We start from the raw sequence: 26071 nt of genomic DNA, 5'->3' as shown, positions 1-26071 counted from the left end.
GACGAGCTTCACGATGCCCTCCCAGTTCTTCCTGGTTGTTGCCTCATTTCCAAGGTGCACACCATTGGGGCAGCAGTGGTTCAGTGGTAGAGCGGGCGGTAGAGTGGGTCGTCCAATGTTCCAAGATCGGCGGTTCGATTCCCGCTCCTGCCCAAAAAAAACACCCAGAGTGTAAGCTGACAGTGGAAGGTGTCAGCTCATTGCAGGAGCACTGCCGAGGCGCCCTTGAGCAAGGCACCACCCCCCTCACAAGCTGCTCATTTGGGTGCTCCACAAGGGGGCTGCCCGCCACTGTACCTCCCATTGCATACTTACAGGCCCCCTTGTGTGTGGTTGTGTGTATTACAGGGGCCTGTACACGCTAATATGCATAAGCTTTGAGGAAGAACCAGGCCATCATGCCAATCACCTACTGCAAGGGCTTCATTTTTGCTCTAGTTCACCCTTGCAGCAGTTAGAACATTTAATAAATTTGTTAAAACAACTAAAACATCCATATCCCTCTTATTTTCAAGAAGGAAAATTACATCAGCGTAAGCAGATAAAATAATGCTCTCCTTAAAACTAGGTACAACAAAACCGTAGATGCTTTTGAGGATCTTACAGAGGAGGGGTTCTAGGGAGAGTGCATAGAGCAAGACAGAGCACAGCTTTATTGTTAAGTATCATAAAAACCTTTTGGCGGTGAGACACAACGTGTCTCAGCAGCAGTGCACCCCGACGAGACTTTCTTGATTGGTGATACTACTTTTCTGTGCTGAGACGGCTCACCGATGAAAGAGGGAACGTTTGACAGCGTGATTCTAGATGCTGGCTGTGACAACGGCATGACCTGTTCAAACAGTCCGTTCACAGTAATGCCCTTTTCAATCAGTGACTTCACTTGCTCGACTTTGTCCACAAACAGGACAACCGCCCTGTTCATCCGTGCAGCAGACTTCACAACATTGTGCCCAATAATGTCCCCCACCGCAAGTGCCACCTCTTCCACGTTGCAAGGAGAACTCACCCTGATCCCGTGTCTCCTTGACAGCGATGTGAAACTACTAGAAGCTATGACGGCGTCTGAGTGTCCACCAACCAGCTCACGCCTGGCTGGCAAAAACCACACATACACACACAAAAAAAAAAACGATAACAGACAACACTAAACACTCAGGACAAACCCAACTAACAATATACAAATAATACAAACGTAACGACAAAAGCAAAGATAGAAAAAAAGTGCTGAAACACACTCAGCAGTTTTCACTCATTTCTTTCACAGAAGATTTTTTTTTTTTACAAAAACACTTTAATTACACTCAAACATTTTACAATTTTACATTAAAGTGCTAAAGTGCTTCAAAAATACTAAAAAAACCAAAAAAATACAATTCAAAAATCAGTGCATTACATCAGGAAATTTGCAAAAGCAAGTTTATCATCAACTTAAGTGCATAGGGCATTTTTGTGGCACCAGATGTTCCTAAAGCTATTCAGGTCTTGTCATTTTATAAAGTTGTAAGCGACATCTGATGTTACAACAAAAAACATTAACTGCTTCTTGAACTGTATTGGTTTCAATTTTCCTCTTTCTGGTCACATAAATTGCGAGTTTTGCTTCTCCAGAAATAAAATTTAAAAGCTGCCACTTTTTTTGATTCATTTTCTTCTACTCAGCACCATAAATACATTTTCTGATATTAAAATGTTCACTGAACAGATTAAAAATATTTGTTAAAAGAGTGAAGAGCATTGTAAGTCTTTAACACTCACTAAAAACATGAAAGACTGTCTCACGAAGGGGACAGAAGGGACACTGGCTTGACACAGCAGCGTTAAAAACAGAGATAAAAGCATTGGAACCGATGGTACCGTGTAAAATTATCCAATGGTGGTTGGCTGTTTTTTTCTTGAGGGGAGGTTTGTATATAAGTCTCCACTGTGGGTCAGGTCCATTTCCCGTCATCCTGTTGGTCCAGGCAGTCGGAGCTCTGTCACACAGGCCTTTCTTGTTAATTACTTTTACACAGTATTTATACAGTATTTTTTTGTTGGCTGTGTACAGGCTGACTCGTCGATCATCTCCGAGGAGAAGACCCTCTAACTCACCAAACAGGGGACTGATGTGGACCTCAGGGATAGGATCTTTGTTGTCAGGCACAGTTCCTCTACTATAATTCAGGAGGAGGCTTCTCTACCTCTTAGAGAGTCTTTGCCTCCACAGTTCTAGCACCCTAGTCACCCTGGTGGACTGGATGTTCAGCAGGGAGCTCACAACCTGGGCATCCACCAACGCCAGCCCGGCGTTGACCACCAGCTGCTGGAGGGTAAGGGTCCTGGTTCTGTAAAGCGCTGTAAATAGCCCAAGTGTGGCTCCACTGCAGACATCCAGCCTGGCTCCATACAGTAGTGGTTCCTTCAGTAACCAGAACACAGAGTCAGAGCTTTTTCCTGAACTGCTTTTAAAAAGGGCCCATAACTTAAAAACACCATGATAGAAAGGGGGCAAACCATTTAACTTTAGAAATGTAGAATCAATTAAAAAAAAGTGCAGCATCCAGTCCCAAGTTACTCAAACGTCTGAATATACAGCTGGCCACCTCCCTCCACGTCAGATCCGCTGGTCCGGTCAGAAACCGCTGGATGAACTGTAATCTGAACGTGTCTGTCCTACTAGCCAGGTGGATGAGGCCCTGTCCCCCCTCCTCTCTCGATAAAAACAACACTCCCTGAGGCACCCAATGTAGCCCATCCCAGAAAAAGTCAACAAGTTTAGTCTGGATCTGGGCTAGAAACCCTGATGGAGGGTCCATACAGGCCAAGCGGTGCCACAGCTGTGAGGCCACCAGGTTGTTTATGACTCAAACTTGACCTCTATATGACATTTTGGAGAGTAACCATTTCCATTTTTTAAGTTTTCCTTCTATTTTTTCAATGACGCCCTCCCAGTTCTTCCTGGTTCTTGTCTCATTTCCCAGGTGCATGCCGAGATATTTGAGACCATCAGTCTTCCAATACAGGTTTTGAGGAAGAACCGGGAGGTTGCCATGCCTTTCACCAACAGCAAGGGCTTCACTTTTGCTCCAGTTTACTTTTGCCGCAGTTAGAACACTGAAAAAAAATGTTAAAACCACTAAAACATCAATATCCCTCTGGTTTTTGATAAGAACAACAACATAATCAGCATAGGCAGATAAAATAATGCTCTCTTTAAAACCAGGTAAAATCAAACTGTCGATGCTTTTGCAGATTTGACAGAGGAGGGGTTCTAGGCAGAGTGCATAGAGCATCCCATACAGAGTACAGCCCTGCCGGATGCCCTGGGGCACTCTGAAAGGAGCACACAAACTGCCATTAAACTTCAGGATACTCTCAACGTCACTGTACAACACCCGGATCTTTGCAATAAAACCAGTGCTGAACCCAAACTTCGCCATAGTTTTCCAGAGGAAGCTGTGCTCAACAAGGTCAAATGCCTTTTCCTGATCCAATGAAATGAGACCAGCATTTATACCTAATGAGCTGAAAACCTCCAAAACATCTGAAATTACGTAGACATTGTCTACCATGGACCTGCCGGGCACGCAGTAGGTCTGATCCCGGTGGATGACCTGCTCCATAGCTTCCCTCAGCCTGGTAGCCAAAGCCTTGGACAGAACCCTATAATCCATGCAGAGCAGTGACACAGGGCACCAGATCTTGATGTCCTGCAGATTGCCTTTTTTTAGGCAGAAGGTCAACGACAGCCCTCCGGCAGGACAGTGGCAGAGAGCCCGAGGCCAGGCTTTCATTAAACACTTCCAGCACATCACGTGCTAGAATGTCCCAGAAGGCCTTGTAAAATTCCACTGTCAGACCGTCAATGCCCGGAGGCCGTCATCCCTGCATGCTCTGCAGGTCTAGAGTGGAGCTCCTCCTACTCCAGTTGCCTGTGAAACTGTGAGTTTATCTCCTTAGAGACTTGAGGTGGCTCTGCACAGAACTCATCCAACAGTGGCTGGTTTTCCTGATATTCACTGTTGTACAAAGATGAATAAAAACTCACAGCTCGCCTTCTGATCTGTCCAGGCTTTGTCAGCTCCTGCCCTGTGTCAGATAGCAGGTAGTGGATCACATTGGTCTGTCCATGCTTCCTCTCCAGGCCGAAGGAGAAGAAGCTAGAGGAAGCATCCATCTCAGTGATGTTTTGCACCCTGGATTGGACCAGTGCACCCTGTACTTTAGTATCCAACAGTTTGGCTAAATTCATTATTTTGGACTTGAGGATTTAAATATATATCTGATTTCCTCTGGAAGCGCTTATCTCTAACTCCTAGATCTCAGCCCCCAGGTCTTTCATAGACCAGCAGGTGTTACGTGTGACGTTCAGAGTATACTGCTGGCACAGGAGTTATATCTCTGTTTTGCCATAGTCCCACCACAAGCTTTTCTAAGTTTAAAAGTGTTCCAAAAATAACTTAAAACCTCTCTAAAGCCTCTGTCTAAAGCTAAAACTGAATTAAAATGCCAGTATGCACTCCTGTGTAAAATATTTCTCATCACAACGTGACATAAAACCCCAGAATGATCAGTAAAAACAGCTGGTATTATATTACAGTCCCTAAAAACATTGAAATTGTGTTTAAAACAGTAAAAATGATCCAGCCAGGCTAAAGACACCCTATCTTCTGTCAGGTAGGACCAAGTTTACTGTCAGCAGTCTGGATGCATCCTCCTCCAAACGTCCACCAGGCCATGAGAACAGACCAGCTCTTTCAGAGTGTGTTGGGATGCTGGGTGAGGCTCTGCATGATTACGGTCTAAAACCCTGTCCTCAGTACAGTTAAAATCCCAACCCAAGAATAAAAAATCCTCCGAGCCACAGCAATTCAGTCTAGGTTGTATTTTTTCTAGAAAGCTCTTCCTCTCTGCACTATTTGTTGGAGCATAAATATTGATAAAAACCAGGGTGTGGTGCTCAAATTGTGCCTTTGCTAAAAGACACCTCCCCTTTACGACATGCTCGACCTCCAGAGATGTTGGGTTAAAAGTTCCGGAGAAGAGGAAGCCCACTCCACCACTCAGTGTGGTGTTATGGCTCAGGACCACCTGTTCTTCCCACTCCTTCATCCAGTCAACCTCATCACTGTCACCACTGTGTGTTTCTTGTAAATAAAGAACATCAATAGGTTTCCTCCTTGCTGTGTCAAAAACCAGTGCCCTTTTCCTTGCTTCTCTGGCTCCATTTACGTTTAACGTTCCCACTCTAAAAGAATATATGATGAGGGAGAAGTTAAAAGTAAGAACCTTAAAATAAATAAATAGGAAACACAACAATACAGTCAGCCTCATCAAAATTAGAAACTCAGTTGTTTACAGACTTTATTCATTTGCTTTTGGAGTCGGTATGTCTCTTGGTCACTGAGTTCTGATGTGGCTGTTTTTAATAAGTTTTTTTGCCGAATTATAAAAAAAATAATTTGTCAGGAAAAAACTGTCCAAGATTCAGACCTTTCATGCCTTTAGTTTGTTGTAAGAACTTTTTTTTTTTAAAATTCCAGGTACAAAACGTGTTGTTGACTGGCAGTGACTGGAGTGTGAGATAGCTCACTGCAATCAGACATACAATCATCACTACTACTGCTGTCTTCAACACTCGATCTGACCTCAAGCCGACCAGCTTTACATCCGGTAGAAACAGTCAAGACATTCTCGCTCACTGTGCTGCCAAGCAGGAGCAGGAATCCACAGCAGGAAACCAAACAGAACCTCAGAGGGGACCGTGCCTTTGCTGTTGTGGCACCCAAATTGTGGAATGATCTGCCTCAGCAAATCAGACAGGCCTCTTCTCTGTCTGTTTTTAAATCTCGCGTGAAGACCTACCTCTTCTCCTTGGCTTTTAACATCTAGATAGACACCTGATTTTATTTTGTCTTATCTTTTTTATCTTACTTTATTGCTCTGATTATTTGCTTTTGTTTTTATCCATACTTTATGTTTTATGTTTTTAGTTGATTAACTTTACTTATAATATTTGAGCCATTTTGTCTTTTATCTATAATGTTTGTTCTTTTTTATTCATTCGCCTGTACAGCACTTTGGTCGACTGCGGTTGTGGTAAAGTGCTCAACAAATAAAGTACGGATTGGATTGGATTGGACAGACGCATGGTCGTCTGTGACAGCTTCAGTACCTGTTTGATTTCCTGTCTCAATATTCTCATTTTTTTCACTAGTCTTCCTCCTAACCTCACCCACTGCACCTGTCACCACCCTAATCTCACCCATTGTACTTTTCTCACCCAGTTCACCTACCACCTCAATAATCTCACCCCGTTCACTCACTTCCTCTCCAATCTCACCCTGTTCACCTGTCAGCTCACCATTCTCACCCACCACAATCGTCACCTCACCCAACTCACTGGACACCACCACACTCTCACCCATCACTCCACCTGCTTTACCCCTAACCTCACTTGCTCTCTCACCTTTCCTGCCACCATTCTCACTTGTCCCACTTTCACTCTCCCCTCTCACCTCGATGTTATCGCTGGTTGACGGTCCTTCCTGCACCTGACTCTCAGGCTCGCTCCTCGGAACTTCTACCCGCTCCCAGTCTCCGATGCTTCGGCGCCGTGGGATGCTTTTGGAGCGGTGGTGGGAACCGCCGTCTCACTGGGCGGGTCCCGCGAAGCTTCGCTGATGCACCTCAGACAGGCACTAACAATGTCACCCTCCTCTCCACAGCCAAAACATTTAAGCCGAGAGGAGGTGGCGTACAGCGTGTAGTCATAGTCATCTACCTTAACAACAAAGCGGTAATTCTTCCGCTTTATTGTTCAGGATCATTGATACCTGTCGGCGGTGACACACGACGTGTTACAGCTGCGGGGACTTGCACCCCGACGGGACTTTCGTAATTGGCGAGACAACTTTTCCGTGTTGAGATAGTTCTTTAATTCGGAATTCGTCACTGATGAAACATGGCATGTTTGACAGCGTTATTTTAGACGCCGGCTGTGACAATGGCATGACTTGTTCAAACAGTCAATTTACAGTTATCCCGTTTTCAATTAGCAACCTTACCTGTTCCACCTTCTCCACGAACAGAAGAATTGCCCTGGTCAGCAGACTTCACCACACTGCACCCAATAACATCACCCACCACAAGTGCCACCTCTTCAACGCTGCAAGGAGAAACCACCCTGATCCCGTGACTCCTTGTCAACGATGTGAAGCCATCATACGCCATGACGGCGTCTGAGTGGCCGCCAACCAGCCCACGCCTGGCAAAAAACTGACAATAGATGACACTATTGTCAGTTTGTTTATTGTAAACCTAATTAACAATATAAAAAGAATACAAACATAAAGACAAAATGTAAAGATGGAAAAAAGTGCTGAAACACACTGAGCAGTTTCCACTCACTTCATTCACTCCTCCCACAAGAAGAAGAGGAAGAAGAAAAAGGTTAGTCATCATGCATATATATGTTTTTTGTACAGGCCCCTGAAACAACCAAGCACACACACAAGGGGCCTGTAGGCATGCAGTAAATACAGGAAGGCCTGAGTGACAGGCAGCCCCATCTTTGGAGCACCCCGAACGAGTAGCTTGTGAAGGGGACTGGCAGCTCACACTCCAAGAATGAATGGTCGGGAATCAAATTGCCGATCTTGGATCAGTTCTACCGACTGAGCTACTGCCGACCTGTTCACATTAGGCAAAATGCTCTGACCATGTTCACGTAATCAGCCCTTATCCATTGTCCTAAAGCCTAATTACGCCATCTTCCACATTGTGGCCAGCACAGAATATTAAATGTTTCATGTCTTTTTAAGTTTGTATTAAATATGACTGTTCAGCTGCTCAGAATTTAGCCTAATAACCCTAATGGAATTATTATAGGGAGTCAGTGAAGTGATTTTCCAGACAATAACATGAACTGAAAAAGACACACTCAGAAATTAGAGACTTGCAATACCAAACCTAAACAAGGGATTATGCAGCCAATGAAGGGAAACCATCCCCTATGACATCACCCCCATCGTTGTTAGCTTCCAGCAACTAATGGGAAAGAGAAAGTCAATCGTTGTTCAAATACACAAAACTTCTATAAAACCATTAAAATATGACATAAATGTAAATGCAGCCACTTAAAGAACAGCAAACAATACAAATAGTAATGATAAATAATCTAAGGAGTCTCTGGCCAGAGATGTTTAATAAATAGTTTGACAAATCAGTGCATTAAAATTGGAAACAAATTAATGAAAATAACAAAAATTCAAAGGATACCAAAAACAAAAACTTTGAACATGACCTGATCCCATCACATGTATGCACTCATGTACCCACACACACAACCAGTCAACCATCAAACTTTTTACACACAGGCACATACACTACTCAAAGTGATTGACTGCCAATGCAACCCATTGCTGCATAAGAAAAAGCCAGTCACTATAGGACTGGGAACAAGCAGAAATTTGGGAAAAGGCAGTCCCAATAACAAGCAGCAGAGGTTGCCAATATGATGGGCAGTGTAGCAGGAAGCAGCGAGCACATCCAGCAAGAGATTATAGCAGAGAAATTCTAAGCAAAACAGCCACCGTGCACCAACAGTTTGCAAAACATCTGTGTTCCCATAGTTATCTTATGTGTGCATGCAGCTCGGTCACAAGAACTGACTGGCTGGCATCCCACCAATGGGGAGAAGAATGAGGAGGGTCCATAACGCTCCGAATGCCAATAGTACCCTGGTGACATTTTTAGACTCCCCCGTGTTCACATATTGCCAGTGACAACAACTGGGATCAACAGCAGTCTTCTTGACTACAGTTGTTCACCTGCACAAAAAATGGAGGTAGAAGTGGGCGGCCAGGATGCCAGCAGACCATTGAGCCAGTAAGTGAGAGATCGTGGGAGAGACATTGCCTCCTTAAATCCTTTCACTTCACACCTTGATACGATAATGACCCAGATAGAATGGGGAGCAACAGACCAGTCTGCATTACACAACAACATATCATAATGCAACATAAGGCTATCTCCTTTATTGTGTTTGTTCAGTTTTGCAAAGGCTACTAGATAACCCTTTATATGTTCAAGCAAAACATTCTATAATGTGAATTTAGATACCCTGTTTTGTCATTTCAGTTCCACAGTAACAATTTCATTACAGGAGACCGTTCGCTTGGCTAACGGTCACTGGCGTGACCGTGGTGCACTGGCGTCGCGCCCAGAGTTTGCCCTGCATCACGCCCTAAGTCGGCTGGGATAGGCTCCAGCTCCCCGTGACCCACGCAAGCGAATGAAACGGTCAGTAAAATGAACGAATGAATGAATGAATGAACATACGAATAATATTTATCCTTGCGTGTGTGTGTGTGTGTGTGTGCGTGTGCGTGCGTGCATGCCTGTGTGTGAGAGCGAATCTTGGGAACATTAAGTTGCGTTGGCCCAGTATGGCAGCACGCTCAGATCACAGCAGTTCAGGACTAACTCCCTACTCTAACCTACACAACCTCTATAATTTGCACAATGACAAAAGATGGTTCATCTTTTTCTGATGGAAATGTAATCTGATGGAGTTTAGTTCATACTGTACGTTCCAAGAAATATGTGCAGTAATTTGTTAGTCTTTTTTTAGTTTTGAAGACATTTTCATATTTGATATTTTTATTCTTTGTAATATCTTTGTTTTGTCAACTTACTATTTATCATCCATCCTTTGTATGTGCAAAGAACATCAACTATGTAAAATTGTGAACAAACTTAACTTGTCCATCAGTATGAGCAGGTCTCGATGGGTCTCATTTGTAACTGATATTTGAAAATGAAGAGAAAGATTTCTATCAAGTAAGGAGACAACAATGGTATGGCAGAACTAATTTGCAAATAATTGAACAGCCAAGCCTAACTGCATGACAACTAGTTAGTTCTCAAAAAAGTGATAGCGGGCCAATGAGTTATTTAAAATTCGCCAACACATTTAAGTGAGAGAGTCTGGTGCTTTGCAATGAACTTGACTGCTTGATGTCACTGAGCAGCAACATCTTATACATTTTTCTGTGTGTGGATCAATACAAAAATGCCATACATGTTACTCACCACTGCACATACATATCAGGCAAGTCTTTTTGAACTGCATAAGGTAACAGAGGGCCTCTTAACTTTGAGGATATTACTGAAGCCCGTTACCTGAGGCTGTGTTGGGGTTTTCCCCCAATACTAGGGGCTATCATTATATCTACATTAATGACATAGCAAGTAACCTTCCCTATTAAAGAGGCAAAAGTATTTCAGTGCCAGAAACATTCCTCCACTCCCACTTGCACGCACCAACACCAACAAACACATGCGTGCATGATATTCCATTGTGATAAATACTCCTCCCACAGCTCATGTTGAAGATTAGATTATGATGCTATATGCTGTGTGATTACATGTGTCATGTGTTCAAAACTGTCTCTACACCATCATAGTGGGTGTATATTATGACACTAAAAATGTTTGTCTTTTTAAAAAATCTTGTACTACATCATTAAAAGAATTAATTATCAGTTTCAATACCTTTTTTTACACGGTAGTGTCTGAGTGTCTGTGTGTGTATGTGTGTGTGTGTGTGTGTGTGTGTGTGTGTGTGTGTGTGTGTGTGTGTGTCATTCATCACTGTTGATTTTTTAGCTTTAAAATTACTGTAGCACCTACTTGGCACCAATCACCTCCATTTACAAGCTTGAAAAGAAAGTGAGCTCATATACCCTTTACAACAGGGATATACCAGATTAATTTGTGAAAAAAAGAGGACAATAGGAGGGCACAGAGCTCAAAGAACAGTAAATTAATACGTGACTAGCAATGTTGATTTAATGGCAGCATTGCTGCAAGTAATTGAATGCCCGAGAATCCTGAGCAATGTAACAGGTTGTATTGGGTGTGCTGATTTTCTTTCAGTGGTTCATCAATGACGCTTCCACCCCTCCCTGTCCCGTCATCATTTGTCTCTTTAATTCTTTATTTTTTCATAATTGCCCACTCTTGAAAATTATTATACAGTATTATTCCCTCAGTCAAACCTATACCTATCTTAATTCCTCAGGACAAAAATTTGCATAGTGTATGTCCTTTGTGCCATGGTCTTTTATAAGTTTGAGTGCAGTTTTACTAAATCACAAGGTACAACTGATTCATGAGTTTACTCTGTTATTCCTTGCACCTTTTTTATATTTGCTGGTCACAAAGAGCATTCAGTGGATTTCAGTGGACTTTCTCAATTACATTTTAACTGATGGAGATTTAAAAACTGAAATAAACATTTTAGAATAACATTTTTCTTTTATACATACACAGGTTTGAAGTTTTATAACAGCTTAGTATCTGGTCTCTGAAGATGAAATATTGTGATAAGATTTAATGGGGGCAGTGCAAGTCCATTGTTTTGACCTACCCATTTGCTGCCATGACAGTCGAACACTTGAGGGGAAGTTGCCCTTCTCTACTACCTCTTGTTCCTTTTCGGCCTGAATCATTTCAGGTGTGTATGTGTTTGACCATGCATGTAGGACACAGTGAGGATAGAGGGTGTATATGTGCAAACACACGCAAGAAGTCAGTGTTTATATTGGCAGTCATGCATGAGTACATGACTTCTTATGTGTCAACTGGCAGACACCCTCTGGCTGGAGCCATATAAAGGCTTCTCACCTGTTTTTAAAGAAGACTGTGTGTGTGCCGTCTCCCAGGGGCCAATGCCATGCTGATTTAAAGCTTCTGGAACAATCAGCAGATTATAAATAGTTGTGCCAGATTAAAATGCCTGAATCATTCTGAGTCCAGGATGAGGAGTGGCTCTATATGCCGAGTGAATTTTAGCCCAAAGTGAAAAATCCTAGAGGATAATCATTGTGCATGAGCTGAAAGAGCTTAATCCCGAACTTTGACTTTACTTATGTAAATTGTTTGAAGGGTGTTTACTGATAGAATTTGGAGATTAGGGGTTAGGCAGACTGTTTGACATGTTTGCATGCTATCCCTGCTTCACTCATTTTGAACATTTTGAGCATTCCCACCAAGGGTGGAAGCTGGCACTTTCGATATAATAGCAGCTCTGGGAGCCTCAAGGATGCCAGCCCAATCCATATGTATTTGATCACCATGCACTACACATATTGATAATTCTGAAACACCTGGAATTGTATGTGATATACAGTAGTCATTTTCAAAACTAACTGGATTTGTATTCCAAGTATCATATATTGATATGGATGCAATATAATGAAAATAATGTTATACAATATGTGGGCAGATTATTCCTTTGAAGAATTTGGTTGTAATCCACCGAGTTCAATTTAATTCAAAAAAACTGTATTTTTCACCAAAGGGTAATTGAAGGAACATAAAGCAGCAAATTTTAACACAGAAAGCCAACACTAACACTAAAATACACAATAAACAGATATGTACAAGATAAACAATAAATGTATGTGCAAAAAGGTAGTAAATATAATAAAGACTGTGAAAATTGTAAAACTCTAAAGATATCAAGACTGTTTATAATGTGGCAGCATTATGTGTTTTGGTTTTTGAATTGTTTTTGAATTGAATTGAACTGGATTAAGTTTGCTCTAATACAGCCAGTCAGTCATCTTCAGATAACCACCGCTGTATCCGCCACAGCTGGTCACAGGGAGCCGGAGCCTATCTCGGCGGCATAGGGCGTGAGGCCGGGGACACTCCGGGCACGACGCCAGTGCACCGGAGCTACACACAAAGAGATACAACCATGCACACACACACTCATTCCTACGGGCAATTTGGAACGGCCAATCAACCTGAAGCGCATGCTGTTGGAGGTGGGAGGAAGCCGGAGAACCCAGAGAGAACCCACGCAGACACGGGGAGAGCATGCAAACTCCGCACAGAGCAGGATTCGAATCCGGGTCTGCCGTGTTGTGAGGCGGCAGCACTAACCATTGCGCCACCGTGCTGCCCTGCTCTAATACAATATTTACAAAGAAGAAAATTGTTTCTTCCCTTGAAGAAACAAGAGGAAGCAATGTGCCTGGAGGCAAAAAAGAGGAAAGAGGACTGGCTGGCTAACCCAGGTAAAATCCAGCAGACCACCAATCCCCTCACTCTTTTTGGCCAATGTCCATTGTTTGGACAATAAAATGGACATGCTACGCCTCCGGCTGCGGGTCTGGGAGGAGATGAGGAGCTGCTGTGTGGTCGGCCTGACGGAGACCTGGCTAAACAACAGCATGCCGGACTCTGCTTTCCAGATCGATGGATTACAGCTGTTCCGAGCGGACCGGGACCATCGATCTGGGAAAACACGTGGGGGAGGACTGTGTGGATACGTGAACAGGGGTTGGTGCACAAATAGTGAACTGGTCAAGAGCTACTGCTCCGAGGCGATAGAACACGTGACTGTTAAATGCCGGCCACACTATCTGCCTCGTGAGTTCACGGCAGTGTTTGTTTACCATCACCATTTACCGTCACCATTGTTTACATCCCGCCGGGTGCTAATACTAATGCTAGCGTTAACGAAGCGTTACGTGCACGACACCATCAGCTCACTGCAGACCAGGCACCCGGAGGCGTTTGACGTGGTAGCTGGAGACTTCAACCACGTTAAACTGACGGACACACTGCCCAGTTTTTACCAGCAGTTTACCATCCCCACACGTGGGGACAATACGCTGGACTGTGTGTACACCAACCTACGTGGTGCATACAGGTCCCTCCCCCGACCACACCTCGGCCTATCAGACCACATCTCCATCCTGATGGCCCCAGCATATCGTCCCCGGGTGAAATCCCTCAAACCCACGAGGAGAACTGTCACTGTGTGGCCCCAGGATGCAGCTCCAGGACTGTTTCCAGCACACAGACTGGCAAATGTTCAGGGAGGCAGCCACAAAGGGGGGAGAGGTGAACCTGAAGGAATACACTTCCTCTGTCCTCGGGTTCATCTCCAAGTGTGCGGACGATGTCACTAACACCATAACGATCACCGTTTACCCGAGCCAGAAGCCCTGGCTGAATGCAGAGGTGAGAGCTCTGCTGAAGGCCAGGGATGCTGCTTTCAGGGCGGGGGAGGCAGGGGCACTAAGGGAAGCGAGGAGGGCTCTGGATAAGGGAATAAAGGAGGCCAAATCCACTTATGCTCAAAAGATCCAGGGTCACCTGACCTCAGGAGACGCACGGAGCATGTGGAAGGGCATCAAGTGCATCACTAACTTTAACACCAGGAATACACAGGGCCTGACAGACCCCTCCCTAGCAGATGCCCTCAATAAATTTTAAGCCCGCTTTGAGGACCCCAACACCCCCTCAAGCACCAAACTAACACCCCTCCCCACCCCCCGACGACCCGCCCCTCAGTGTGACCACAGAGAATGTGAGGAGGACCTTGCCAAAGATCAATCCTCGCAAGGCTGCAGGCCCCGACGGCATCCCAGGGAGAGTACTGAAGGACTGTTCCCACCAGCTAGCAGAGGTGCTAACAGACATCTTTAACACCTCACTGCAGCTAGCAACGGTCCCCAGCTGCCTGAAGTCCGCCACCATCGTCCCGGTCCCCAAAGGCCACTCGGTGAAGGAGCTGAATGACTATCGGCCGGTGGCCCTTACCCCAATTGTCATGAAGTGCTTTGAGAAGCTGGTCATGGCACACATAAAGGGCTCCATAGACATTACGGTGGACCCCCACCAATATGCCTACAGGAGGAACCGCTCCACCGACGACGCCATCTCCTCTGTGGTCCACACATCCCTCACCCACCTGGAGAGCAAGGACTCCTACATCCGCCTGCTCTTCCTGGATTTTACCTCTGCGTTCAACACCATCATCCCTCAGACCCAGAAACTGTCAGAGCTGGGACTGTCTGCCACCACAGGGAACTGGGTCCTGGACTTCCTGGCAGACAGATCACAGACTATTAGGATTAACAACATGGTCTCCTCCCCCATCACCCTCAGCACCGGCTCCCCACAGGGTTGCGTGCTCAGCCCCCTCCTGTTCACCCTACTGACGTATGACTGCTCAGCATAATCCTGAGCTGTCATATAGTAAAGTTTGCAGACGACACAGTAGTGGTGGGACGCATCCACAAAAATGATGAGTGGAGCACCTGGTGCACTGGTGCAGACACAACAACCTCTGCATCAACGTGGGGAAGACCAAGGAGATGGTGGTGGACTTCAGGAGGAAAAGTCACTCCCCTACCCCCCTGCACATCGGAGGAGCAGCTGTAAAGGTGGTCTCCAGCTACAGGTACTTAGGGGCTCAACTCACTGACCTCACCTGGAGCTGTAACACCTCCTACCTGCTCCGGAAGGCCCACCAGCGGCTCTACTTCCTCAGGAAGCTGAGGTGTGCTCGACTGGGGAGCCCCGTCCTGAAAGCCTTATACAGGGGAGCGGTGGAGAGCCTCCTCACCACCAGCATCACCGTGTGGCACGGCAGCTGCTCTGCAGCAGACAGGAAAGCTCTGCAGAGGGTGGTGAAGGCTGCACAGAGGACTGTAGGGGGTGGCCTACCTACCACCACAGAAATCTACACAAGTAGGTGTAGAAGGAGGGCCACCCACGTCATGAGAGACCCCACCCACCCAGCACCCTGTCTGTTCCAACCCCTCCCCTCAGGCAGGAGACTACGGAGCATCCGGAGCAGGACCACCAGGCTGAGGAACAGCTTCTTCCCGGAGGCTGTTATACAGCTGAACTCCTGTGGTGCTCTGTAGTCACCCTCACGACGCCCGTATGTCACCACAGACACACGGGGATCTGGTGCAATATGATGCTTCATCAGGTGCAATAGATGGAGCACCCACATACTTAAGCTGCTAGACTGTAAATATATTTTGCTGTTCAGACACTTTTCAATTTACACTTTACACCATATATCTAGCATTCTTAACTTTTCTCTGTTCTCTTATTTATCTTACATTTTTAACCTATCTTTACTTAACTTATCCTATTTATCTTATTCTATCTTATTTATCTTATTTATCGACCAGGCTTACTAGGACCTTCAGAGACATATTTCGTACTGTCATATGTAAACGTGTGTCAGCATGACAAATAAAGACTGATTCTCTGAAACCAAATTCACAGGAAAAAAATGAAAACCAATGTAGCTGGACATTTGTGTACTCCACCCCCATCGTACTTGCACACCCAGTATATTACAATAATGTCCACTGTGGTTTTACTGGCTTTTATAGAGTACTGTGAGGTCAACAAAATGTTGATGACAGATTGAAAAAGCTTTCGGAAATGCTGTGTGTTTTGTATTCCCAGAACATTCTGCTCAGAGGGAATGCCTCAAAAACAGCAGTCACAGGAAAATATTTCTTGACCTTCAAACCAAACTTCCAATAGCCAAGCTTCCACTTGAAATAGGCCTTAGAAAGTAATTTTTTTTTTTTTTTAAATTTTATATACTGGTTTGATCCCCGAAGGGAAATTAAGAAAGCACACTCTAGCTACTGATTACAAACGCATGCATACATATATATTTGTGAGTACAGGCCCCTGTATCACACACACACACAAAGGGGTCTGTAGGCATGCAGGGGAGGGAGAGTGGCAGGCAGCTCCTTCTTGGTGCGCCTCAAATGAGCAATTTGTAAAGGGGACGGCACCTTGCTCAAGGGTGCCTCGGCAGTGCTCCAGAGATGAGCTGACACCTCCCACTGTCAGCTCACCTCCGGGTATTTTTTGGGGGGCGGGAGCGGGAATCGAACCGCCGATCTTAAATCATAGGACGACCCGCTCTACCACCCGCTTTACCACTGAGCCACTGCCGCCCACCCACTGAGCCACTGCCGCCCAAGTAGGGAAAACGATCAGCCTAATCAGCAGAGATGACAAAGTAATCATATGCCACTCTCATCTGAAAGTATTACAAGATATCTGGCTTTTGTTTACCCACCTCTTCTCAAAACAGAATTGAATTTGGAAGAATCTGTCTTGTAAACAGCTTCTTCTTTTCCTTTCGGCTTTTCCCTTCAGGGGTCGCCACAGCAAATCAATTTCCTTCATCTAGCCCTGTCCTTTGAATCCTCTTCTCTCACACCAACTACCTTCATGTCTTCCCTCATTACATCCATAAACCTCCTCTTTGGTCTTCCTCTAGGCCTCCTGCCTGGCAGTTCAAAACTCAGCATCCTTCAACCAATATATTCACTATCTCTCCTCTGGACATGTCCAAACCATCTCAGTCTGGCCTCTCTGACTTTTTCTCCAAAACCTCTAACATGTGCTGTCCCTCTGATGTACTCATTCCTGATCCTATCCTTCCTGGTCACTCCCAGAGAGAACCTCAGCATCTACATCTCTGCTACCTCCAGCTCTGTCTCCTGTCTTTTCTTCAGTGACACTGTCTCTAGGCCAAACAACATCGCTGGTCTCACCACTGTTTTGTACACCTTTCCTTTCATTTTAGCTGAAACTCTTCTATCACACATCACACCTGACACTTTCCTCCACCCGTTCCATAATGCCTGTACACGCTTCTTCACCTCTTTTCCACACTCTCCATTGCTCTGGACTGTTGACCCTAAGTACTTAAAATCCTCCACCTTCTTGATCTCTTCTCCCTGTAACCTCACTCTTCCACTTGGGTCCCTCTCATTCACACACATGTACTGTCTTACTGCGGCTAACCTTCATTCCTCTCCTTTCCAGGACAAACCTCCACCACTCTAGCTTCTCCTCCACCTGTTCCCTGCTCTCACTACAGATCACAATGTCATCTGCAAACATCATAGTCCATGGAGATTCCTGTCTAACCTCGTCTGTCAGCCTGTCCATCACCATAGCGAACAAGAAGGGGCTCAGAGCTGATCCCTGATGTAGTCCCACCTCCACCTTGAACTCCTCTGTCACACCTACAGCACACCTCACCACTGTCTTACAGTCCTCATACATGTCCTATACTGCTCTAACATACTTTTCTGCCACTCCAGACTTCCTCATACAATACCACAGTTCCTCTTTGGGCACCCTGTCATAAGCTTTCTCCAGATCTACAAAAACACAATGCAGCTCCCTCTGGCCTTCTCTGTACTTCTCTATCAACATCCTCAAAGCAAATACTGCATCTGTAGTACTCTTTTTTTGCATGAAACTATACTGCTGCACACAAATGTTCACTTCTGCCCTTAGTCTAGCTTCCACTACTCTCTCCCATAACTTCATTGTATGGCTCATTAGCTTTATTCCTCTGTAGTTGCCACAACTCTGCACATCTCCCTTGTTCTTAAAAATGGGCACCAGCACACTTCTCCTCCATTCTTCAGGCATCTTCTCACTATCTAAGATCCTGTTGAACAACCCAGTCAGAAACTCTACTGCCACCTCTCCTAGGCACTTCCAAACCTCTACAGGTATATCATCAGGACTGACTGCCTTTCCACTCTTCATCCTCACTAATCTTTGCTACTTCCTAGTCCACAACAGTCACCTCTTCTAGTCTTTGTTCTCTCTCATTTTCCACGTTCATCAACTCTTCAAAGTACTCTTTCCATCTTCCCATCACACTAATGGCCCCTGTCAATAGACCTCCATCCCTATCCTTTATCACCTTAACCTGCTGTACGTCCTTCCCATCTCTGTTTCTCTATAGATCAGTCTCTCCCTCCTTACTGTCCAACCTAGCATACACGTTATCATAAGCTTCTTGTTTGGCCTTTGCTACCTCTACCTTCACCTTACGCTGCATCTCCCTGTACTCCTGTCTACTCTCCTCAGTCCTCTCAGTGTCCCACTTCCTCTTGGCTAACCTCTTTCTCTGTATACACTCCTGTACCTCCTCATTCCACCACCAAGTCTCCTTATCTACTTTCCTTACAGATGACACACCAAGTACTCTCCTACCTGTCTCCCTGATCACATAAGCTGTAGTTGTCCAGTCATCTGGAAGCACCTCCTGACCACCCAGAGCCTGTCTTAACTTCTTCCTAAAAGTCATGCAACACACTTCCTTTTTCAGCTTCCACGATTTCGTCTTCTGCTCTGCCTTTGCCCTCTTCATCTTCCTCACCACCAGAGTCATCCTACACACCACCATCCTATGCTGTTTGGCTACACTCTCACCTACCACTACTTTACAGTCACTGATCTCTTTCAGGTTACACCGTCTACACAAGATGTAGTCTACCACCACTCTTATAGGTCACTCTATGTTCCTGCCTCTTCTGGAAGAAAGTATTCACTGCAGCCATTTCCATCCTTTTTGCTAAGTCAACTACCATCTGTCCTTCTGCGTTCCTCTCCTGGATACCAAACCTGCCCATCACCTCCTCATCACCTCTGTTTCCTGCACCAACATGTCCATTGAAGTCTGCTCCAATGACAACTCTCTCACTTCTAGGCATGCTCTGCATCACTTCATCAAAGTCCGACCAGAATTTCTCCTTCTCCTCCAGCTCACATCCTACCTGTGGAGCATACCCACTAACAACATTGAAGATCACACCCTCTATTTCTAGCTTCAGACTCATCACTCTATCTGACACTCTTTTTACCTCCAGGACATTCCTAACAAACTCCTCCTTCAAGATAACTCCTACTCCATTTATCTTCCCATCTATACCATGATAGAACAACTTGAACCCTGCTCCTAAACTTCTAGCCTTGCTACCTTTCCACCTGGTCTCCTGTACACACAGTATGTCTACCTTCCTTCTCTGCATCATGTCAACCAACTCTCTACCTTTTCCTGTCATAGTTCCAACATTCAACGTCCGTACTCTTAGTCCTATACTCTTGGTGTTCCTCTTCTCTTTCTTCGAGCAAACGCACTTTCCTCCTCTCCTTCTTTGACCAACAGTAATCCAATTTCCACCGGCGACCTGTAGGTCAACAGCGCCGATGGCGGTCGTTGTTAACCCGGGCCTCGACCGATCCGGTAAGGAAGTCATAGGTTTGATTCGCATCTTTGATTTGGCAAAAGTTTTACGCCGGATTCCCTTCCAGATGCAACCCTTTGTATTTATCCGGACTTGAGACCGGCACAATAAGACACTGGCTTGTGTCCTGTTGCGGCTACATTCTGTCTTGTAAACAGCAATGGCATTTATTTATTTTCAATATAAACAGTCAGGATTCCCACATGAACACTGGATTTATGGGAACTGAAGCAGAGTAGTCTTAAAACGTTGTTATTCTGTGGGTTCTTGTTGTTGAGGTAAAGTAGGAGACTTAGCCAGCCGATCGTCATAAGTTTAAAGAGTTTTTTCCTGATAACAATTCTAATACAGATATCCGAGCTCCCTCCAGTGTTCCTGAATGCCTGCAGTATACGGGTCTTGCAACAGCTCAGCTTTCTTTCCCTGCCCGGTGATTTTTATACAATTCAGATAAGGAATTTGCGTGAGGTGATATAATGTCTTCTGGTCCAATTAGATTGTGACAAGTGTTAAGCCACTCCTTCTCAATGGGCGTTGGAATGTGGTTTCTAGTTCCAAGTGGAAAGTGGTTTCAGGTTCCGGCTGGAATGTGGTTTCTGGTTCCGGTTCATCCTGTGAACAAAGAGCTGAGACCGCCTATGTCCTATAAATGGAATTGTTATTGTAACTATATGTTGAGTATGTGTAACGGATGTTGTTTGGACCCAAATGCAGTACTCTTTTGTAGAGGAGATAAGATGTAGCTTACTTCAGCTGAGGCAGGATGCCCTGAGTTCTGGAGAGCAGGCAGCACGAACTGTGAGGCCGACGAGGAGTGAGCCGAAGAGAGGTCGGGGCAGGCAGGGAGGTCGAAGCCAGGTGAACAGTCCGTGAAGGCAGAGGTACCGTTTAGGAACAGGCAGGAGAAGAGACGAGGCCAGGCGGAGGAGTCGAAACCAAACGAGCAGGCAGATACCAGAGGTGCTGAGGCGAAGCACGAGGTCAGGGACAGAAGGCAGGTGAGTTTACCTGGAGGCAGACGAGGATGGCAGGTCAGGGACAGGCAGAGTCGACACCGGAAAATCAGACAGGGAAAAAACGCTGGAAAGTCTCGCATGACGCTGAAGAACAATCTGGCATGGAGTGAAGGTTTTGGAGAGACTAAATGCAGGCTTGATTGCAGTGATCAGAAGCAGGTGAGCAGCATGGGCTGAAGCAGTAGGCGTGGCCGGCAGGTAGAGTGGAGCAGAGTGAGGGAGAGTGGAAAAATACTGCAGGGGTGTGACAGGAGGGGAATGAGAGGCGGAGACTGTGACAGAACCCCCCCCTCAAGGGACGGCTCCTGACGTCCCAAAACTGCCGCAGAGGAACCGGGTGGGTGGAGGGGGCCAGGTGGAGGGCTAGAATTCTTCAGAGGCCTCTGTCCTAGTCTCTTCGTCCGCCGAGAGAGAACTGTCCCCCTCCGAGGCTGAGCTGACGTCATCCCCTGTAGATGCCCCAGATGCAGGAGGAGACCGAGTGTTGCCGATGGGACCCCCTCGTTCAGAGACAGTGTTGGAAGGCAGGTCGGGGTGTAGGCGATGAAACTCCTTAATGAGTCTAGCATCCAGGATCTGACGGGCCGGGACCCATGACCGTTCTTCCGGACCGTACCCCTCCCAGTCGACGAGGTATTGTAGGCCCCTCCCACGGCGACGAGAGCGTAGCAGGCGGTGCACTGTGTAAGCAGGGGCCCCGTCAATGAAGCGAGGAGGCGGAGGTGGCTGGGAGGCAGGTTGCAGAGGACTTTCCTGGAACGGTTTGACCCTGGAAACATGGAAGGTGGGGTGAATCCGCATGGTGCGGGGCAACTTGAGCCGAACAGCCACAGGGTTTACTACCTTCTCGATGGGGAATGGCCCAATAAACTTGGGGGCCAATTTCTTGGACTCCACCCTCAGCGGAAGGTCTCGGGTCGACAGCCACACCTTCTGTCCCACCTGGTAGGGGGGAGCCTGGGATCGACGGCGGTTGGCGGCTGTCATGTACCGGTCAATGGCTCGCAGGAGAGCTGTCCGAGCCTGTGTCCAGGTCCGGCGGCAACGGCGAATGAAGGCCTCCACGGAGGGGCAGACCGTCTCTTTCTCCTGTGCAGGAAAGAGGGGTGGTTGGTAGCCATAAGCGCACTGAAATGGGGATAGGCTGGTGGTAGAGCTGATGAGGGTGTTATGGGCGTATTCCACCCACAGTAGTTGAGTGGACCAGGAGGCAGGATTCTTTGAAGCCATGCAGCGGAGCGCTGTCTCCATCTCCTGGTTCATCCTCTCGGACTGGCCGTTGGATTGAGGATGAAACCCGGAGGACAGGCTGGTGGAGGCTCCCAGGAGGCGGCAGAATTCCGGTCCACTACTGTCAGGATGGTGGTTTAAACTCCTGACAGTGGCAGACCGGTGACAAAGTCTAAAGAGATATGGGACCAGGGTCGGTGGGGCACAGGCAGAGGATGCAGGTGCCCGGCGGGAGCCCGGCGAGGAGCCTTGTTCTGACTGCAGACTGGGCATGCGTTTACAAAGTCTTTGATGTCATCATCTATGGAGGTCCACCAGAACCGCCGCTGCAGAACCTCCTTGGTGCGGTGTATTCCGGGATGACAGGTGAGTCGAGAAGCGTGGGCCCACTGTAGAACCTCAGACCTTAGCTGCTGGGGAACGAATAGGCGGTTTTGGGGGCAGGAGCTGGGCCACGGCTGGTCCTCCAAAGCAGCTCTCACGCGCTCCTCCACCTCCCAGGTGAGAGCGGCCACCAGATGAGAAGCAGGAAGAATGTTGTCAGGACTAGAGGGGGCCTCCTCCCCGCCCATGAATTGTCGGGATAGGGCATCAGGTTTTACATTGCGGGAGCCTGGCCGGTAGGAGAGGGTAAAACGGAATCTGGCGAAGAATAGAGCCCACCGGGCCTGACGGGAGTTCAGTCTCTTGGCTGAGCGGATGTACTCCAGATTCTTGTGGTCAGTCCAGACGAGGAAGGGGGTCTTGGTTCCCTCCAACCAGTGGCGCCACTCCTCCAAAGCCAGCTTCACCGCCAATAGTTCTCGGTTCCCAATGTCATAATTAATCTCTGTTGGGGACAGACGCCTGGAGAAGAAAGCACAAGGGTGTAGTCTTTGATCCTTGGCAGAACGCTGAGAGAGAACGGCCCCTACCCCCACATCAGAGGCGTCGACTTCCACAACGAATTGTCTCTCAGGGTCAGGGATCAGGAGAATGGGGCCGAGGTGAAACGCCCTTTCAGGAGCTGGAATGCCTCCTCGGCGGCCGAAGTCCAGTGGAAAGGGACCTTGGAGGAGGTGAGGGCGGTGAGAGGTGCTGCCACCGTGCTGTAGCCCCGGATAAACCTCCTGTAGAAGTTGGCGAACCCCAAAAAGCGTTGCAGCTGCTTGCGAGAGTCAGGGACAGGCCAGGAGGCGACAGCTGAGACCTTTGCGGGGTCCATCTCCATGCGGTCCCGGCCAATGATGTAACCTAAGAAGGACACGGAGGAGGCATGGAACTCACACTTTTCGGCCTTGACAAACAGGGAGTTCTCTAGCAGGCGCTGCAGCACCGTCTGGACATGGAGGATATGTTCCTGCTTGGACCGGGAGAAGATCAGGATATCATCTAGATAGACAAACACAAACTTGTTTAGCATGTCTCTCAGCACATCATTGATGAGGTTTTGGAACACAGCCGGGGCATTGGTGAGCCCAAACGGCATCACCAGATATTCGTAGTGTCCTGTAGGGGTGTTAAAGGCCGTCTTCCACTCATCTCCCTCTCGGATCCGCACCAGATGGTAGGCGTTGCGGAGATCCAGCTTGGTGTACACGGTGGCCCCTTGGAGCAGCTCAAAAGCTGAGGCGATGAGGGGGAGAGGATAGCGGTTCTTCACAGTGATGTCATTCAGACCTCGGTAGTCGATGCACGGCCTCAGAGACCCATCCTTCTTGTCGACGAAGAAAAACCCCGCTCCAGCAGGTGACGAGGAGGGTCGAATGATTCCGGCGGCCAGGGCATCGCTGATGTAGGTCTCCATGGCCTCCCTTTCAGGTGCGGACAGCGAGTAGAGACGGCCCTTGGGGGGTACAGAGCCGGGAAGGAGGTCGATGGCGCAGTCGTAGGGCCGATGAGGAGGTAGAGCGGTGGCCCTCGCCTTACTGAACACCTCCCGGAAGTCGTGATAGTCAGAAGGCACCATGGAGAGATCAGGAATGGAACAGGGGCTGGCAAATGGCGTGGGGGCCCCCACAGGTCTGAGGCAGATCTGCTGACAGGAGGGACTCCATCCCAGGATGGACCCCATGGACCAGTCTATATGGGGGTTGTGGCGTCGAAGCCAGGGGTAGCCGAGGATGAGGGGAAGATTGGGAGACCTCAGGATATGAAACCGGATGGTTTCACGGTGTGTGCCAGACAGGAGCATAGAGATGGGGGCAGTCTGATGGGTGACAGTTCCCAGGAGATGACCGTCCAGAGCGCTGGCTGGCATGGGGCGAGGGAGAGGATCTCGACTGATGTCCAGTTGACGGGCGAGGTCCTCATCCATCAGGTTGACGTCTGCCCCCGAGTCGATGAAGGTGGCGAGGGTGTGGGACCCCCCTACCAACAGGAGCTGGGCATGAAACAGAGGTCATGGGCTAGGGGCAGAGTTCTGGGACCGGCTCAGCAAAATGCCCCCTTCTAATGCTGAGCCCTCCCTTTTACTGGACACCGGGAGACAAAATGGCCGGCTTGGCCACAGTAGAGGCAGATATTTTCCCGTCGTCGTCGTTCTCGTTCCTCTGGTGTTAAGGCTGGTTTGCCCCACCTGCATGGGTTCCACCCCCCCGTGCATAGGTTCAGAAGAGGGAACAGGAATGACTGGGACCCTATGTGAACGAGCAGAACGCCGGGGATCACCTCTCTCACGGCGTTGTTCCTTCCTCCTCGTCTGTATCCGCCTGTCCAGCCTCGTAGTCAGCTCAATGAGACCGTCCAGGGAATTGGGAAGGTCGAACGGAACCAGCTCATCCTTTACGTAAGGAGCCAGCCCATTTAGGAAGGCGTCACATTGGGTAGCAGCATTCCAATCGCTGAGACGAGCCCGAGTTCTGAAGTCTATGGCATAGTCCGAAACTGTCCGATCTCCCTGCCTCTGACTCATGAGTCCCCCTGCTGCATCAGGACCCAGGGAAACGGGTCCGAACACCTTGCGAAGCTCCTCACCGAAGGCTTGGAATGTGGCGCAGGCAGGCGTGCCTCTCTCCCACTCCGCCGTCCCCCACAGACGTGCTCTACCAGTGAGGTGATTGATGGCGAAGGCGACTCTTGCCCCCTCTGTGGCGAAGGTATGGGGTTGCAGGGCAAACAGGATTGAGCAGTTCGTCAAAAAGGGATTGCAACCCTCAGGATCCCCATCGTAGCGCTCTGGCGCCCCCACACGGGGCTCAGATGTGGAGCTTGATGCTGGCACAGGGGTGGGAGCAGGAGGGGCCGGAACTGGGACCGAAGCAGCGTGTTGCGCCATGGAAGCTGCCATCTGCTGTACCTGGGCAGCTAGCGAGGTTAGCGCTCGTTCCAGGGATGATGCAGACTGACGAGCCTCTGCCGCGTTGGAGGCTAACAGAGACTCATGCTGCTGAAGCATTGCCTCCACGAGGGCTAGGCGAGACTGGGGGGATGTGGGGTCTGCTGGGTCCATTTCTGGCCAGATTGTACTGTAACGGATGTTGTTTGGACCCAAATGCAGTACTCTTTTGTAGAGGAGATAAGATGTAGCTTACTTCAGCTGAGGCAGGATGCCCTGAGTTCTGGAGAGCAGGCAGCACGAACTGTGAGGCCGACGAGGAGTGAGCCGAAGAGAGGTCGGGGCAGGCAGGGAGGTCGAAGCCAGGTGAACAGTCCGTGAAGGCAGAGGTACCGTTTAGGAACAGGCAGGAGAAGAGACGAGGCCAGGCGGAGGAGTCGAAACCAAACGAGCAGGCAGATACCAGAGGTGCTGAGGCGAAGCACGAGGTCAGGGACAGAAGGCAGGTGAGTTTACCTGGAGGCAGACGAGGATGGCAGGTCAGGGACAGGCAGAGTCGACACCGGAAAATCAGATAGGGAAAAAACGCTGGAAAGTCTCGCATGACGCTGAAGAACAATCTGGCATGGAGTGAAGGTTTTGGAGAGACTAAATGCAGGCTTGATTGCAGTGATCAG

At 47.8% G+C, this 26071-nt stretch overlaps 1 protein-coding gene across 1 annotated transcript; it reads right to left on the bottom strand.

The window, feature by feature from the left end:
• Positions 1 to 8: 8 nt before the first annotated feature.
• Positions 9 to 26071, bottom strand: LOC137605662 (uncharacterized). Its single transcript, XM_068330325.1, has 5 exons — positions 24788 to 26071; positions 20641 to 20900; positions 7050 to 7260; positions 6501 to 6936; positions 9 to 147 (listed from the first exon to the last, which is right to left on the bottom strand). Exons 1-4 carry the CDS (start codon positions 25566 to 25568, stop codon positions 6809 to 6811), a joined length of 1380 nt encoding a protein of 459 aa, XP_068186426.1. The 5' UTR covers positions 25569 to 26071; the 3' UTR covers positions 9 to 147; positions 6501 to 6808.

This window comes from Antennarius striatus, chromosome 13 (assembly GCF_040054535.1).
Source record: "Antennarius striatus isolate MH-2024 chromosome 13, ASM4005453v1, whole genome shotgun sequence".
Classification (NCBI taxonomy): domain Eukaryota; kingdom Metazoa; phylum Chordata; class Actinopteri; order Lophiiformes; family Antennariidae; genus Antennarius; species Antennarius striatus.
Note: the sequence above shows the minus strand (reverse complement) of the source record. Positions and strands in the feature narration are given on the sequence as shown.